Genomic DNA, 15,423 nt, shown 5'->3' on the forward strand with positions numbered 1-15,423 from the left:
CTGGGATTCAAGGAGGTGCACCAGCCCCAGATTCAATCCACCTGTTGGATTAATAATTAAGGCTCTGCCGGCCTGCCTGGATGCGATTTCTAAGTGGTTTCCCATGTCCATCCAAGATAGTACCCATGTCCCACCTCTTACATGATTCACAAACATTTTGAAAATGATCTTACACTTTCACATGGTTAGCACTAGATGCAAACAGAAGGGGTGCACAATTTCGATCCCTGGGGGAGGAGGGCTGGGGTGGCGACAGGAGGGGCATCTGACCACATTGCCAGATCAAGACTAACAAGCTGAACATGTCAAGATATGGGATAATGGTCATGAAAAAGAAGAAAGAAAACCTCAATGTGCATGCTGATTCACACAAAATAACTCTGCTTGCTGATGACATAACATTATCAGTAAGAAGCAGCAAAAAATGATGATACCTAACATGTATTTTATTTTATTTACACGTAAAGTTCCGTAGGAACAAATCTCCAAGGTTATGGAACGTGTCACTACATGTAATTACAACATAAAAGTAATAACAGATAAAAATAAGTGTTCATGAACCCGAGAAAAGTCAGTCCATAAGTTTAAGTAAATGCAATCAACTGTACAATAAGAACCAGCTTAAGTTTTAAAAGAACACCTCGACAGAATGGGAATGATCCATGAGGAAACTCTTCAGTTTAGATTTGAAAGTGCGTGGATTACTGCTAAGATTTTTGAATTCGAGTGGTACCTCATTGCAAATGGATGCAGCAGTATACTGCACACCTTTTTGCACAAGAGATAAGGAAGTACGATCCAAATGCAGGTTTGATTTCTGCCGAGTATTAACAGAGTAAACTCTGTTACAAATCAACTAAGTAAAAAATCAAACAATGGAAAATCCAGGATGGAATGTAACAATATGAGAGTGAAAGTTGCTACTTACCATACAGCAGAGTTGCTGAGTCGCAGATACGCACAACAAAAAGACACTCACAATTATAGCTTTCAGCTGTAGATTAGGAGGAGGCCAAAAGCATATAGCTCCCCTTGTTTCTTTGCCACAAAAAAGTAAAATATCAGTAATTATATCAGCTTATAATAAAAAACAGGATAACAGTAACATTATACTTCTGTAACTGTCAAAATGACACCTCGGATTATCCTGGTATCACCAACAACCCACTGTGAATACAAAGATAACAAAACTTCTTCCCATTTCGATGCTAAATGACCAAAAATGGGACAAACAAATTGAACGGATTACTGTCAAGCTGAGTACAGGCCATTATCTTTTAAGGGACTTTAAAGGCACACACAAATGAGCACTCACTAACGAGTGCCTACTGTGCATATTTTAATGCATTTGAAATATGTCCTCATGTTCATGGGAAATTCTGCAGCAGTTCTGCAAACCTTCAGAATCCAAAAACGAGCCATGAGGATTATCACAGATAGACAGTTAAGTGAACTGTAGTTTAGAGCACTGAAAGCGCTACCACTACCACTCTTGACACACTAATGTATATTTTTTTTAATGTAATTGGAATAGATAGTAGTGTTAGAAAACATTGTGACTTACATAATCACAACACTAGATTAAAAGGTAACTTGCATGTACTATCAGCCAATAAAGTTCCAGCAGATAGGAACGTGCTATATGGGAATAAAATTATTCATTAGGTTGCCAAATGATACAAAATGGACACTAAATATTAACACTTCTGAAATATATATCAGAGAATATCTACAGTACAATTCTTTAAGTGAATACATGAACTTCAGTATAAGTAACTTGTAGCTTTTTCAATTTATAATATGTTGACATACATATAATACTAATTACTGTTCTCTGTAAAGACTAGAGTTAAGTCTAACACCATCTTGTACATTGTACCACATGTGGTCAACAGGCTAAGTGAATAAATAAGTCCCTACACCTAAAATCTGTTTGGCAGATATTACCATGATGTAATGTTAGAAATGTTAGAATGTGTGATGCCACACAGAATTTATTATGTGATCATTCAGATTTTGATGGTTTACATATTTTTTGGGTTTGCACCCAAATACCATCTTCTCTTAACATGACATTTTGACAACTTCTTTAGTTGTCTTCAAGTGTAGAACATAGATTTTGTTGCACACTTTTTAGACTCCAGCCTAATAATGAATGGAACACACTATGTGCTGCCACAGCAACTGTTTCCCAGCACCTTTAAAACAATAAAACAGTCAACAGAAATTCAAACGTAACAGACTGGTTCTGTCAAAATTTAAAAAAGTTTAAGTGAGGAAACTACTATAAAATATAGACCACCCACAGAAAGTCCTTTAACTGATCTTTATCCATGAGCAAAGAGAGAGCATTTGGATGTTTTCCGACAAGATTTGTGTAAACTGAGTGCCAGAGCCCATGCTTTTACTAAGCTAAAACTTCTGTCCTTGTTGGTTAAGTTACATACCACTTAAATTTCAATTGAATCCTTTAACACATTGTCACAGAAATCTGTCGCCTGCATCACAATGCTGTATCTTCATATTTCACTGTCAGGCAGTGTTCAGCAAAAGCTGATTTAATTGGCTGTTTGGGTCTGGTGTAACGCTTGTATTCTTTATACCTTTGTTAAACAGCTCACAAAAATAAAATGAAATGTGGGGCAGCAAGGAAATCCAGTGACCATGTATTAAAGGAGGACATTGAGATTAAATTGGGGGAGGGGGGGGGGGGGGGGGGGGCAGTAATTTAATCAACACAGACAGACTTTGGTTTAAGAAAAGTATGTGATCCAATATTCAGTTTACTTAAATCATGTTAGAAAATGTCTCAATGCTCTTTGCTCATAAAGAAAGGTCTTTAGAGAGCCTTTTAAGGGTTTCTGTCTCATTTCAGTTTTTTTACTCAAACTTTTTTATATTCTACTACAATCTTTCTGTTGGGTTTGAATTCCCTTTATCTGTTTTATTGGGCCAAGAAACAGTTGCTGGGGCATCACACTGTATTTACTGTTTACAGTTTAGCTGAATTCCAAGAGTGACCAACAAAATATGTGCTTGATATCGGACACAGGCAACTAAGGAATTATCCTATGAAGGGAAATGACTACTCACCCGCAAACCCAAAAACAAGTAATCTAAAATTTATTATGTTTACCTAGGATTTGGTTCACTAAACCTAACTAAGATCAATTATTTCAAAAGTCTTTGAAATACACACAACTCTGAATGGTTTCCTAAAAAAATAATGTCTTCATCATGTTTTTGTGATATAATCTGCACAGAAAGATTATAAATTAGCAACAAGATTATTTCTGCTGCTACACTATGAACTGAATAAAAGGAGTGGCCAAAATCATTTACCAGTATGTTAAACTAAGTCAATTGAAATGATTTGAGAGATGTTTACATACAAGGTGGGGGAAGGGCTACTTGCTTATTTGAATTTGGCACCCTGAAGTAATAGTTCCTCTGAGGAGGATGGGACTAGACACATCTGAGAGGTAAGGGCATAACACTGTAGTTCCATTTGGTTTCATTAGCATCATGGAATGGACGAAGGTGAAGTGCATGTTCGCTTTTGAGGCATACTTTTCTAATGGCTGCTCAATAATTGCCACACAGTATGCATTCTGTAACTACTTCAATATTGCACCCCATGGGCATGGTCCTGGCTGGCAGTCAGTTGCATGGGTAAACAACTTCTGGAAACTGGTGGTGCATGGGGGAAAAAAAAAACAACCTGAGCTTCCACAAACAGGGAGGTCACCCCAAAGCACTGACGTGGTAAGATTTATGTTTTTCGATCCCTTCAGTACTCTGCCCCCCCATGCAGCTGCTTTTGGGTGTCTGCTCTTCCTGTAAAGCGAATCCTTCACAAAGAAATAAAATTTCATCCTTACAAATTGGCTGTGGTCCATGAACTTAACCCATGCAATTTTGTAGCTTGAGAAAAGGCATGTGAAGCACTTAAATAACCCCCCCCCTCCCCTTTTCCTGCCCCAGAAAACTTCATCAGTGACCCCCATGTTTCATGTGCCCTATCACAAGTTGGAATAACTGTTATATGGTTTTTAAAAGAAAATGAACAGGCAGTTCTGATTACTCCTGAGCATCATGTCCACATAATTCAGTTTTTCCAGCCAATTTCATTGATATACATGTGGGAGATGTATGGTTTCAGCAGGTCGGAGCCACAGCACACACAGCACGTGTGTCAATCGCTATTTCGCAGCAACGTTCCCCTGGACACCCCTCTCTTTGAGGGGCAACGTGCACACTGGCCAGCATGGTCACCTGGTTTAGCCCTTGTGGCTATTTTTCATGAGGTTATCTAACATCACTTGTATACAAAGATTATCCTAGGACCCTGGCTCACCTGAAGAACAACATTTGTCATGTTGATTCCAACATACCCGATGATATGCTGGAAAGAGTTGAACGAAATTTCCAAGTTCAATTAACACTGTGTACTGAGAATAATGGATGCCATCTGCTTGATATCACCTTGAAAAATGGGTAATTTAATTATTGCACTTGATGATGTTCAAAGAATTAAATACATATCTGCATTAATTGTATTTCTAAATAGATAAGTTGCTCAGCACCACCCTGTACAATTACATTAAATTTAATTCATAATTTATACATAAAGTAATGAAGACTGAAAATATAAGAGAACAGGAATTTATTCACAGGAACAAAAATTTGAAACCACCACAAGTGCAAAATCAAATTCCTACTTCATGTGTATTAGACATATCCAATAGAACAACATTAAGGAATCAAAGTAGAACACAGTAGAACAAAGTAGAAAGGGTGCGCGCGCGCACACACACATACACACATACACACACACACACACACACACACACACACACACACACATACATACAATAGTGCAGCAAAATGTAAATCAACTTTATTTGCTTCTCTAATGCTATTAGTCACACATTAAAAAATAATGAGATTAAACAATATGTGGTCCACTTTCAAATTCAACAATGATTATAAATGGTAAAAGACTATAAATGGTAAAGGAATCCAAACATAAAATTGTACACTGCATCATAGTGGTATTTCAGTTTTCTTTGGTGAACAGGTGACTAGGCAAAAAAATATTTAAATCAATTATGATTCTTTACCCAGCAAGCAACATTTGCTACTGGTGTTTAAGATTCTTAACCTCATACAATGTAAACAATGCAACCTTTGACTCATAGAATTTAAGCTTGTATACACTTCAAAATTGCACGTTATTCTTAAAAATTAATTTAACTCTGGTATCAGTGTGGAGTCATTCTCTTTGGCTTCATCAGCATGCAACAGGTCGTCGTCGTCTTCTTCCTCTGTTCCTTCCTGTGTATAAAGCCACAACACATATATTTCTTCAAATGGTGAGTGGTAACAAAATATGAGTACATACAAGTACTACCAGAAAGTACTTCAAAAACAGAATCACAAATATCAATCCAATTATTTGATTGAACAGCTAAAAAATTTTCTGTCTGCTATCGAATAATTCTTATTCAATTTTGTAATGTTAATAAACTTATTCTCGGTTTTGCTGATAGCAATGGTAAATCATTATTTCAAATAAAAGGCATATCTGAAAGGAACATAATTTCCAAATATGCACAATGTATTATGAAATCAAAAACTTAATTCTTTTACATTATGCAACATTAAATAATGTCAAACATCTGTTTTAAATACATTTGAAGTAGTATTCTTAATTATTAAGTACATATCACAATTACTGCAATGGTAAGTCTAAGACACCGCATTTTTATGTAGATCTATATTTATATTCTGCGGGCCACTGTGAAGTACACGGCAGAGAGTACTTCCCATTGCACCATTTATTAGGGATTAATCCTGTTCCATTAATGTGTGGATCATAGGAAGAATGATTGCCTGAATACCTCTAAGCACCTTGTGATTAATCATACTTTGTAGACCCTACAAGAATTATATGTAGGGAGTTGTTGTATATTCCTAGATTCCTCCCTTGATGCTGTTTCTTGTAACTCTTAAAGCATGCTTACAAAGGATAGTTGGTATTTTATCTTCAAGCATCTGAATTTAGGTACACCAACATATCCGTGACACTCTCCTGTTGGATGAACATCTCTACCACCATTTGCACTCCTTTTCTTTCTACACATTCAATATCTCTTTTTAAATACTGTAGTCACAGGCTACATTTTTTTTCCATTTTGTGAAATGAACAGTTTTCCACGGAGGTGACAAAAGTCATGAGATACCTCCCAATATCATGTCGCACCTCCTCTGGCCCAGCATAAATGTTCGATGTGATTCACGATGAGGGATCTGGGTAGCCAAATAATTCACTTGAGCTGTCCAGAATTTTCTTAAAATCAATTGGGAATAATTGTGGCCCAGGGAGATGGTGCATTGTCATCCATAAAAAATCCATATTTGTTTGGGTACATGAAGCCCATGAATGGCTGCAAATGGTCTCCAAGTAGCCAAACATACCTATTTCCAACTTCCTGGCAGATTAAAACTGTGTGCCGGACCGAGACTCGAACTCGGGACCTTTGCCTTTCGCGGGCAAGTGCTCTACCGACTGAGCTACCCAAGCACGACTCACGCCCCGTCCTCACAGCTTTAATTCTGTGAAGTTTGGAAGGTAGGAGACGAGGTACTGGCAGAATTAAAGCTGTGAGGATGGGGCGTGAGTTGTGCTTGGGTAGCTCAGTCGGTAGAGCGCTTGCCCGCAAAAGGCAAAGCTCCCGAGCTCGAGTCTCGGTCCGGCACACAGTTTTAATCTGCCAGGAAGTTTCATATCAGCACACACTCCGCTGTAGAGTGAAAATTTCATTCTATACCTATTTCCAGTCAATGATCAGTTCAATTGGACCAGAGGGCCCAGTCTGTCCCATGTAAACACAACCCACACCACTATATAGCCACCACCAGCTTGCACAGTGCCTTGTTGACAATCTGGGTCCATGGCTTCACAAGATCTGTGCCACACTCGAACCCTACCATCAGCTCTTTCCAATTCAAACTGGGACTCCTCTGGCCAGTCCACAATTTTCCAGTCGCCTACCATCCAACTGATATGTTCACGATCCCATTAGAGATGCTGCAGATGATGTTATGCTGTTGGTGAACTTTGCACTCTTATTAAGATCTACCTAAATATTTGTGCAATGTATTTCAGACAGCACTTAGTTATAGATAACTGCTTCAGCTGCAAAAAGTGTCAGGCTAGAATTAATGTTGTTTGCAAGGTCGGTAATATACAACATGAACAGCAACATTCCAACACACTTCCCTGGGGCACACGTCATATTTCTGACTCTCCATCCCTGCTACCAGGAAATCCTAAAGCCAGTTACATATTTCACCTGATACCTCATACAATCTTACTTTTAGTAGTAAAGTGTGGGGTCATGGTCAAACATTTTTTAGAAATAAAGAAATGCTGCATCTACCCGACTGACTTAGTTCATGGGATTCAGGACATCATCTACATCTATGTACCTCTTCCGGATCACCGTATGATTATGGTAGATGGGATCTTGTACCACTACTGGTCATTTCCTTTCCTGCTTCACTCCCAAGCAAGGGAAAAAAAGGCTATCTACATTTGTAATTTCTCACATCTTGTTTTCATGGTCCTTAAGAGAAACATATATTGGCATTCCTGGGCATTTTTATTTTATTTTATTTTATTTTTATTTTTATTTTATTATGTGTCACAGTTTCTGCAAAGTATCATAGCACTGCGCATTGATTGTTCCAAGCTTAAGAAAGTCAACAAGCAGACGGCCCCCTGCAGTCAAGGAAGAAGATCACCCTGACCTTATTGGAACTTGTCTGAATAGCTGGGGATTTCTTTTCTGGGGGAGATGTGAGATGTTCCCAATGTTGGCTTTACAGAGGGCCCTTGGACTTGAAAGGGTGGCACTGTGTTTTGTCCCTTGCCATGACACAGGGTAGAAATACATGCCTGTCCTCATGGCATTGCAGCAGATGACTCAGACTTGACACCATTCTGTCCATCATTTGTCCCTCCATCAGGTGATGCGGCGCCCACAGTGACAAATTTTGCAGTAATGCATGACCAGAGCCATTGGTAATACTGATCTAAACATGAATTTCATCCTCTAGGATTCATCAGTCTCCCTGAATAAGACCACCAATCCACTCCATCACACCAGGGGTAATGACTCAATGGGCTTGTCATTAGTGGAAATTGTCTTGCAGTGACATGCACCCTTCCCAGAATCTCCTCTGCCACTCATGCACATATGTCAGGGACTTGCAGAACGCAATGTATACAGAGGATATGCGGCAATGAACTTTTGCATACTCCAGCATCCTCAGACACCGTATCTCTTAGCTCGTCTTTGCATGCCTTCATGTCAACAGCTGGATGAATACACTAGGTCATTGTGTCAACGACCACAGTCTTGACCCAACAACTGCATGCACCTGTGATGTGGCACTATGCCTTTACCCTATCACAGTGGTGACAGCATCGAAACGTAGAAACAGTGGGCCAGCTGTCATGTAGGCTGTGTAATATTGAGGGTGTTCAGTTTTCATTTGACTGTCCCTTATGCATTTTTCTACATTCAGAGCAAGCTGCAATTCAGCACACAAAATACAAATTTTGTCTTAGTAATCTTGTGTCCTCCTCCAGTCACCCAATGATGACAACTTCCTGCACTCTATAGCAATATCTGCAAACAGTTGCAGATTGATGCTCACCCTATCCATCAGATCATTTATGTAGGTACATAACAAGAGTGGTCCTATCACACTTCTCTGGGACACTCCTGACAATATCCTTGTCTCTGATGAACACTTGCTGTCAAGGACAACGTACTGGGTTCCATCATTTAAGAAGTCTTTGACTACTTACATATCTGGGAACCTATTCATTATACTCGAACCTTCATTAACAGTCTACAATGGGACACAGTGTCAAACACTTTTCCAGAAGTCTAGGGATGTAGAATCTGGCTGCTGCCCTTTATCCATGGTTCATAGAATGTCATGTGAGAAAAGGGCACGACAAGTTTCGCATGAGTCATGCTTTCTACACTCATGTTGATTTGTGGACAGTAGCTTTTCTGTCTCAAGGAAATTTATTGTATTCAGATTTAGAATACGTTCAAACAAAGGAAAATCCAGGATGGAATGTAACAATATTGTGAAAAGGAAAGTTGCTACTAACCATACAGTGGAGATGCTGACTCACAGATAGGCACAACAAAAAGCTTTTCTTGTGCCTATCTGCAACTCAGCATCTACACTATATGGTGAGTAGCAACTTTCCTTTTCACAACACTGTTAGAATATGTTCAAGAATTCTACAGCAAACTGATATTTAGGATATTGGTTTCTAATTCTGCAGGTCCATCCGTAGGAGTCACCTGCACTTTTTTCCAGTCACTTGGATACTTTGTGCTGAGAAAGAGATTCATGGATTATGCAAGATAAGTAAGGGGCCAGTGCCATAGAGTACGTCTGTAAAACTGACATGGGATTTCATTGGGACCTGGCGACTTCTTTCTTTTCCAAGTCTTTCAGTTGCTTCTCTACACCAGGGATGCCTATTTCTACGTCATCGACACAGGAATCTGTGCAACGATCAAATGACAGTATGTCTGTATGATCCTCCTACATGAATGATTTCTTAAATGTGAAATTTAAAACTTCAGTTTTTCTTCTGCTGTCTCCCACTGCCACAGAAGACTAGTTAATGAGTGACTGGACAGCAACAAACCACTTACTGACTTTATGTAGGACCACAATTTTCTCAGGTTCTCGGCAAGTGCTTTTGCTGATTTATGATGGTGGAACTTATCATAAGCTTCGCACACTGATCTTTTTACAGACCCATGAACTTCTACTAACTTTTGCCTATATACCTTTCCACTGTTTTCTTCACCTGAGAGTGTAACGATCTCTGCTTCCTCAGTATTTTCCGAATTTTATTATTAAATCAATGCATGTTTTTTCTGTCTTTAAACCACTCCTAAAGAGTGTGACTTACAATCAGTTTCAACTTATCTCATAATTCCTCTACATCCATCATACTGGGACTAAATGATGTCCATTGGTTGTCTAAGTAGGAGTCTAAAAACAGTATATCTGTTCTTTCCAGCATAAAAATTCTCATACAGGGTGACTACTCAAACTTCAAAGAAAAATTCCCCCAGAATTCCAGGTGTGAGGAGGAAGAGGATGTCAAGAAGCTGCAGATAAATTAACCATAGGGAGGGAGGAGGGACATACCACAATAATAACACTTCTTTCTTTCCCCTAGCTGAGGTGCACTAGCCATCAGCAATAGCTTAACCACAATTTTTTAACATAGATAACTTATATGGAATAATATTCATATAATGAACATATTTTGAAATACTGACTATCTTAAAATTTGTGATTTATAAAACTCAATAAAATTAAATTTCAATGTTGGTTTCAAAAGTAGAATTCCCCGAGATTTTATGAAATCCCCTGATTTTTCCAGGTAAAATGTAATTTCCTGAGGATTCCAGGTTTTCCAGAGAAATTACCACACTCTCATAGCCTTCTTGATTAATTTATTAATTTCAGTAACCAACATCACTATGGTGACATTACTATTATTTTATTAATTCCTTCAACTCCTTATGTGGAGCATGCAACACAGGATCCCCATCTTGTTCTGTCTTTTATTAGTATTTTCACTTCTCCCCATCCCATTCCTTGCTCTTGGCCTTCTGCTTCAACTGATCATCTCCATGTCATTTTGGACCTTCCTCGTCTCCGTCATCCCTGTGGGATCCAATAAAGGGCTTCCTTCGCAATATGTTCATTTGGTCTCTGTGTATGTCCAAACAATATCCACTTCCTGCTTCTTATTTGCAGCTCAACTTGCTTCTGGTTGGCTCTTTCCCAGAGTATTTCGTTAGAGATGACATTTGGCCACTGTATCCCCAGGATGTTCCTCAGACATCTGTTGTTGAATGTCTGCAGCTTATGGATTAGCTGCTTTGTCACTTTCCAAGTTTCACATCATATAGAAGCATAGATTTTACTTTACTTTCAAATATCCACAATTTGGTCCTCAATGTTAATTCCTTCAATCTTCAAATAGAGCAGAGAGTCATAAAAGTGCCTTTGGCCTTGTTGATGTGGCTGTTAATGTCCTCTGTTGCACCATCATATGGTGTAATCATGCTTCCAAGGTAGCAAAATTTATCCACCCTTTTGATTACCTGGCTCCCAAGCTTAAGCTCTGCAGTGTTGTTATCATATTCCCACATGAATTTTGTTTTTTGGGCATTAATTTTCAAACCGACTTTGTTTACTGCAGATTTCAGATCATCTAGTTTCTATTTCATGTCACTGAGGCTGTGAGATAGAAGGCAAAGGTCATCTGCAAAATCTAGGTCTTCTAAATGTGTTCTATTGTTCCATTTTATTTCTCTCACTTTATCTACTGCTTGTGGCATTACAAGATTCAATACTATGTTAAATAGTATCAGTGAGAGCATGCAGTCTTGCTTAACTCCTGTTTTCACTGCTACTGGATCTGAAACCAGACCTTGATGTTGAACTTGGCACGTGTAGTTTTCATACATGGATTTGACAAGAGCCATTATTTTCTTGGGAATTTCAAAAGTTTGCAGTGAGCTCCATATTTTTCTTCTAATTATACTGCTGAAGGCCTTTTCAAAGTCTACAAACAGCATGTGAAGTAGTGACCAATATTCATTTGAACGTTCAGCTATTACTCTCAAGTTGTTTATCTCGCCAATGCAAGAGCGATCTTCCCCAAAACCTGCTTGTTCTCTTCTATTTTCATGTCTACATATGCTTTTATCCTATTTAGGATTATTAATGAGATGATCTTGCTTGGGATTGACAGCAAGGTAATGCATCTCCAGTTACTACAAACCGACAGGTCTCCTTTCTTTGGGAGTTTCATGAGCAAGCCTCTGATCCAATCATTCGGTACTTTTCATTCATCCATATGGCTGTCAGGAGTGGACGTAAAATTTCTGCTGTTATAGAGGGATCTGCTTTAAGTAACTCTGGGCTGATGTTGTCCAGGTCCAGAGCTTTTCCCTTTTTTTTTTTTTGTTTTTTACATTTGTTGGGCAGCTTTGATGATATCTTGATCACTAATCCCAGTCTCTACACCGATACTGTCAATAAGGTCAGGCCTGTTGGCAGCTACAAGGTCACAAGATCTAAATTATTTCCTTTGCATGTGGATTATCGAACTAGCTGCTGAAGAAGTTTTTAAAAAATGTTTTCAGAACTACTTCATAAGACTTTCTGTCTGTACAACCTGCAACAAATCCATATACTTCCCACTTTATACTCAGTAGGTTCAAGTCACCTCCAATTAATACTGCATGACAGATTTCCGCACTACTGAGCAGAGACTTCTTTAAATGCTTCTACATCTGTTACAGAAGAATTGATAATTAGCATGAATTCACCTATGCTGGTTACTCAAGTCCAGGTAACTTCATAGTTTGACTCAGTTTCGACCTCAATGGACAATATTTTTGTCAACTGCAATCAAGACTCCCCCTCCTATTGGGTCTCATCCATCTTTTCCACATATATTCCACACATTTGAGAGGTTTCTACTTCAGCTTTCATACAGCTCTCAGTTCTGAGAATAATTTGAGTGTGAACAACTTTTCAGTAGGGCAGTAATTCAGGATCTTCATTACAAATGCTTTGGCAATTTACTGTTAAAATTTTCACAGTCAAAGTATCTTTACTTTGTACGTGATCTAACTTCACATTCTGTGCATCGAATGACGAGCTTTCAGCAAGAGGACTGCAAACTATCGCCTAGCATAAAAAACTCGCATGTGCACTCCACAAGTAGTCTTCTCTGTAGTAGCTGCTTCCTTGTGTGATTGGAAGATGAAGTAGTGATAAGTAACAAAGATAGAAATCAAGACACTCTGATGAAGAGTCACCAGCTCCCTTGCAGTACAACCAACCATAGAAATCATTTAGGATCACAGAGGGTAGTAACAGCAGTAAAAAGAATAGGTGACAATTCAAACTACCATCGTACAATTGGAAGTATAGTATTTATTATACCTTTTGGTGATGTTATATATCTTATGAAGCTCAAGAAAATAAATCTGATAAATCACTGGAATTGCAAAGTTTAGCGTACAATTACTTTCTGTAAGTCTAAGTAAATACACATATAATAGTAGCATCTGAATCAAAGTTTGGAGCACATTATAACTATCCATACTCAATGGGAAATTCAGGATTGAATATACAGGGTGACAGTTATTGAACTATATGAAGGCAAAAAAAAACACCTAAATTAGTTACCAACTACGGTGTGCACACACTTTATTCAACATGTAAACGTCACTACAGATATTTAGTTTTAGGTTATGAGATATTCGATATGCCTCCCATCATTGGCGTTGATGTGGCACACGCAAAGAGCAAAATTCTACATGATCCGTTGAACTGTCAGAACATCGATGCTGTCGATGACCACCTGGATGGCTGTTTCCCACTCAGCAATGGTTTTAGGGTTATTGCTGTACACCTTGCCTTTAATACACCCCACGAAAAGGAGTCACATGTGTTCAAATCCAGAGAATAGGGTAGACAATCGTGGCCCATGCCAGTGACCTCTGGAAACCACAGAGGCAGCACGCAGTTCCCAAAGCACTCCTCCAGGGCATCAAACACTCTCCTGGGTCAAGCTCCATCTTGCATGAACCACATCTTGTCAAAATCAAGGTCACTTTGGATAATGGGGATGAAATCATCTTCCAAAATCTTCATGTACCGTTCAGCGGTCACCATGCCACCAAGGAATATCACACCGATTATTCTGCGATTGGACACTGCACTCCACAGTCCCCCATTGAGGGTGAAGAGACTTCTAGATCACGAAATGCAGATTCTCAGTCTCCAAAAACCACTAATTTTGGTTACTGACGAACCCATCCAAATGGAAGTGGGCTTCATCGCTAAACCAAACCACACGAATGCACATACTAATTCCCATCATGCCCAGAGGCCAACCATGCAGTTTGAACATCCTAATGCAAACCGTTCAGAAGTTCCGTTGATTTTATTTCATATAGTTCTATAATTGTCACCCTGTAAATATCTATATGGGGGTAGATCAGTACTCACGAAATAGAGGAGAGGCTCAATACTAGACAGGCACATGACAAATTAGAGTGACTTGCTGAGATTTTCAGGCAGGTCCTTCTTTAGAGGGCTAACTAAAACACATACATTGTGTGTGTGTGTGTGTGTGTGTGTGTGTGTGTGTGTGTGTGTGTGTGTTTTATTATTATTTTTTTTAATTGCTATAATTTTCAGGTCTGGTCTTCAAAGAAACACACCTCACTGTCACTAATGCCCAGAATTTCAGTTCTTATGGAAACCAAAACAATCCCAAAGCCATACAAGATGAGCATGTAAACAGTGTTTTGAGCACATCTATTCCACTTTTTTTCCTATGCTGCTCTTTTTACACAATGGTGGCACTGCCAAAGCCCTGGTATTTGAAAATAACAATGCATACAAAGTCACACTTAATATAAAGTAAGATGAATCCTGTCATAATGTTCTCATGTAATACCAGAATCTTCATGTTAAGATAAAAGTTGCAGTTTTCCATCTCCTGTGGTCAGCCTTTGTAGTAATATGCCCAGCCCTATGTTCTTTGTCAGCTGGCTAAGACTGACACTTTGCCTTGCACTATTTGTGTTGGCCTTGCACTATTTGTGACCTGACAACCAGTTTCTAATTTTCCCTGCACTATCTGGCTCACATACCTCCTAGACTGCTGTTTTGCAGCAAGAATCTCTTCTCTTCTGTTCCTTCGGTTACTGATGAAGTCGTAGTTACAATCCTGCAACTTACTTTTGGCTACATCTAGATGGGGATCTGCCTTCCTACTTTAGATAACATACCAAGCTTACTATCAATGTCATCTCATGTGTGTCCACATAACTGTTCACTTTCTGCATCTCTTGCTTTTTACCTTTTCCCAGTTCCCAGACCGAGCGAGGTGGCGCAGTGGTTAGCACACTGGACTCGCATTCGGGAGGACGACGGTTCAATCCCGTCTCCAGCCATCCTGATTTAGGTTTCCCGTGATTTCCCTAAATCGTTTCAGGCAAATGCCGGGATGGTTCCTTTGAAAGGGTACGGCCGATTTCCTTCCCAATCCTTCCCTAACCCGAGCTTGCGCTCCGTCTCTAATGACCCCGTTGTCGACGGGACGTTAAACACTACCCACCACCACCACCACCCAGTTCCCATTACCTCTATCTCTCTTCATGTTGTCTAATTGACATTTTATGATATATAATGCAACCTGTAGGGCACAAACCTTTTCTCCTGCACAGAAATTATCTTATCCATTTCATATAGCCTACAGAGAGCCTCAAT

General features: G+C 39.1%; 1 protein-coding gene across 3 annotated transcripts in view; it reads right to left on the reverse strand.

Moving 5' to 3' along the window:
• Positions 1-4,649: 4,649 nt before the first annotated feature.
• LOC124605467 (PRKCA-binding protein) overlaps positions 4,650-15,423 on the reverse strand; it is a 100,511-nt gene continuing 89,737 nt past the window's right edge. For all 3 annotated transcript variants that reach the window (XM_047137166.1, XM_047137168.1, XM_047137167.1), the window contains one exon: positions 4,650-5,337. In XM_047137166.1, coding sequence (XP_046993122.1) covers positions 5,248-5,337 — 90 coding nt within the window. In that variant the 3' untranslated portion in view covers positions 4,650-5,247. The remainder of the gene's footprint in view (positions 5,338-15,423) is intronic.

This window comes from Schistocerca americana, chromosome 3 (genome assembly GCF_021461395.2).
Source record: "Schistocerca americana isolate TAMUIC-IGC-003095 chromosome 3, iqSchAmer2.1, whole genome shotgun sequence".
Taxonomy (NCBI): Eukaryota; Metazoa; Arthropoda; class Insecta; order Orthoptera; family Acrididae; genus Schistocerca; species Schistocerca americana.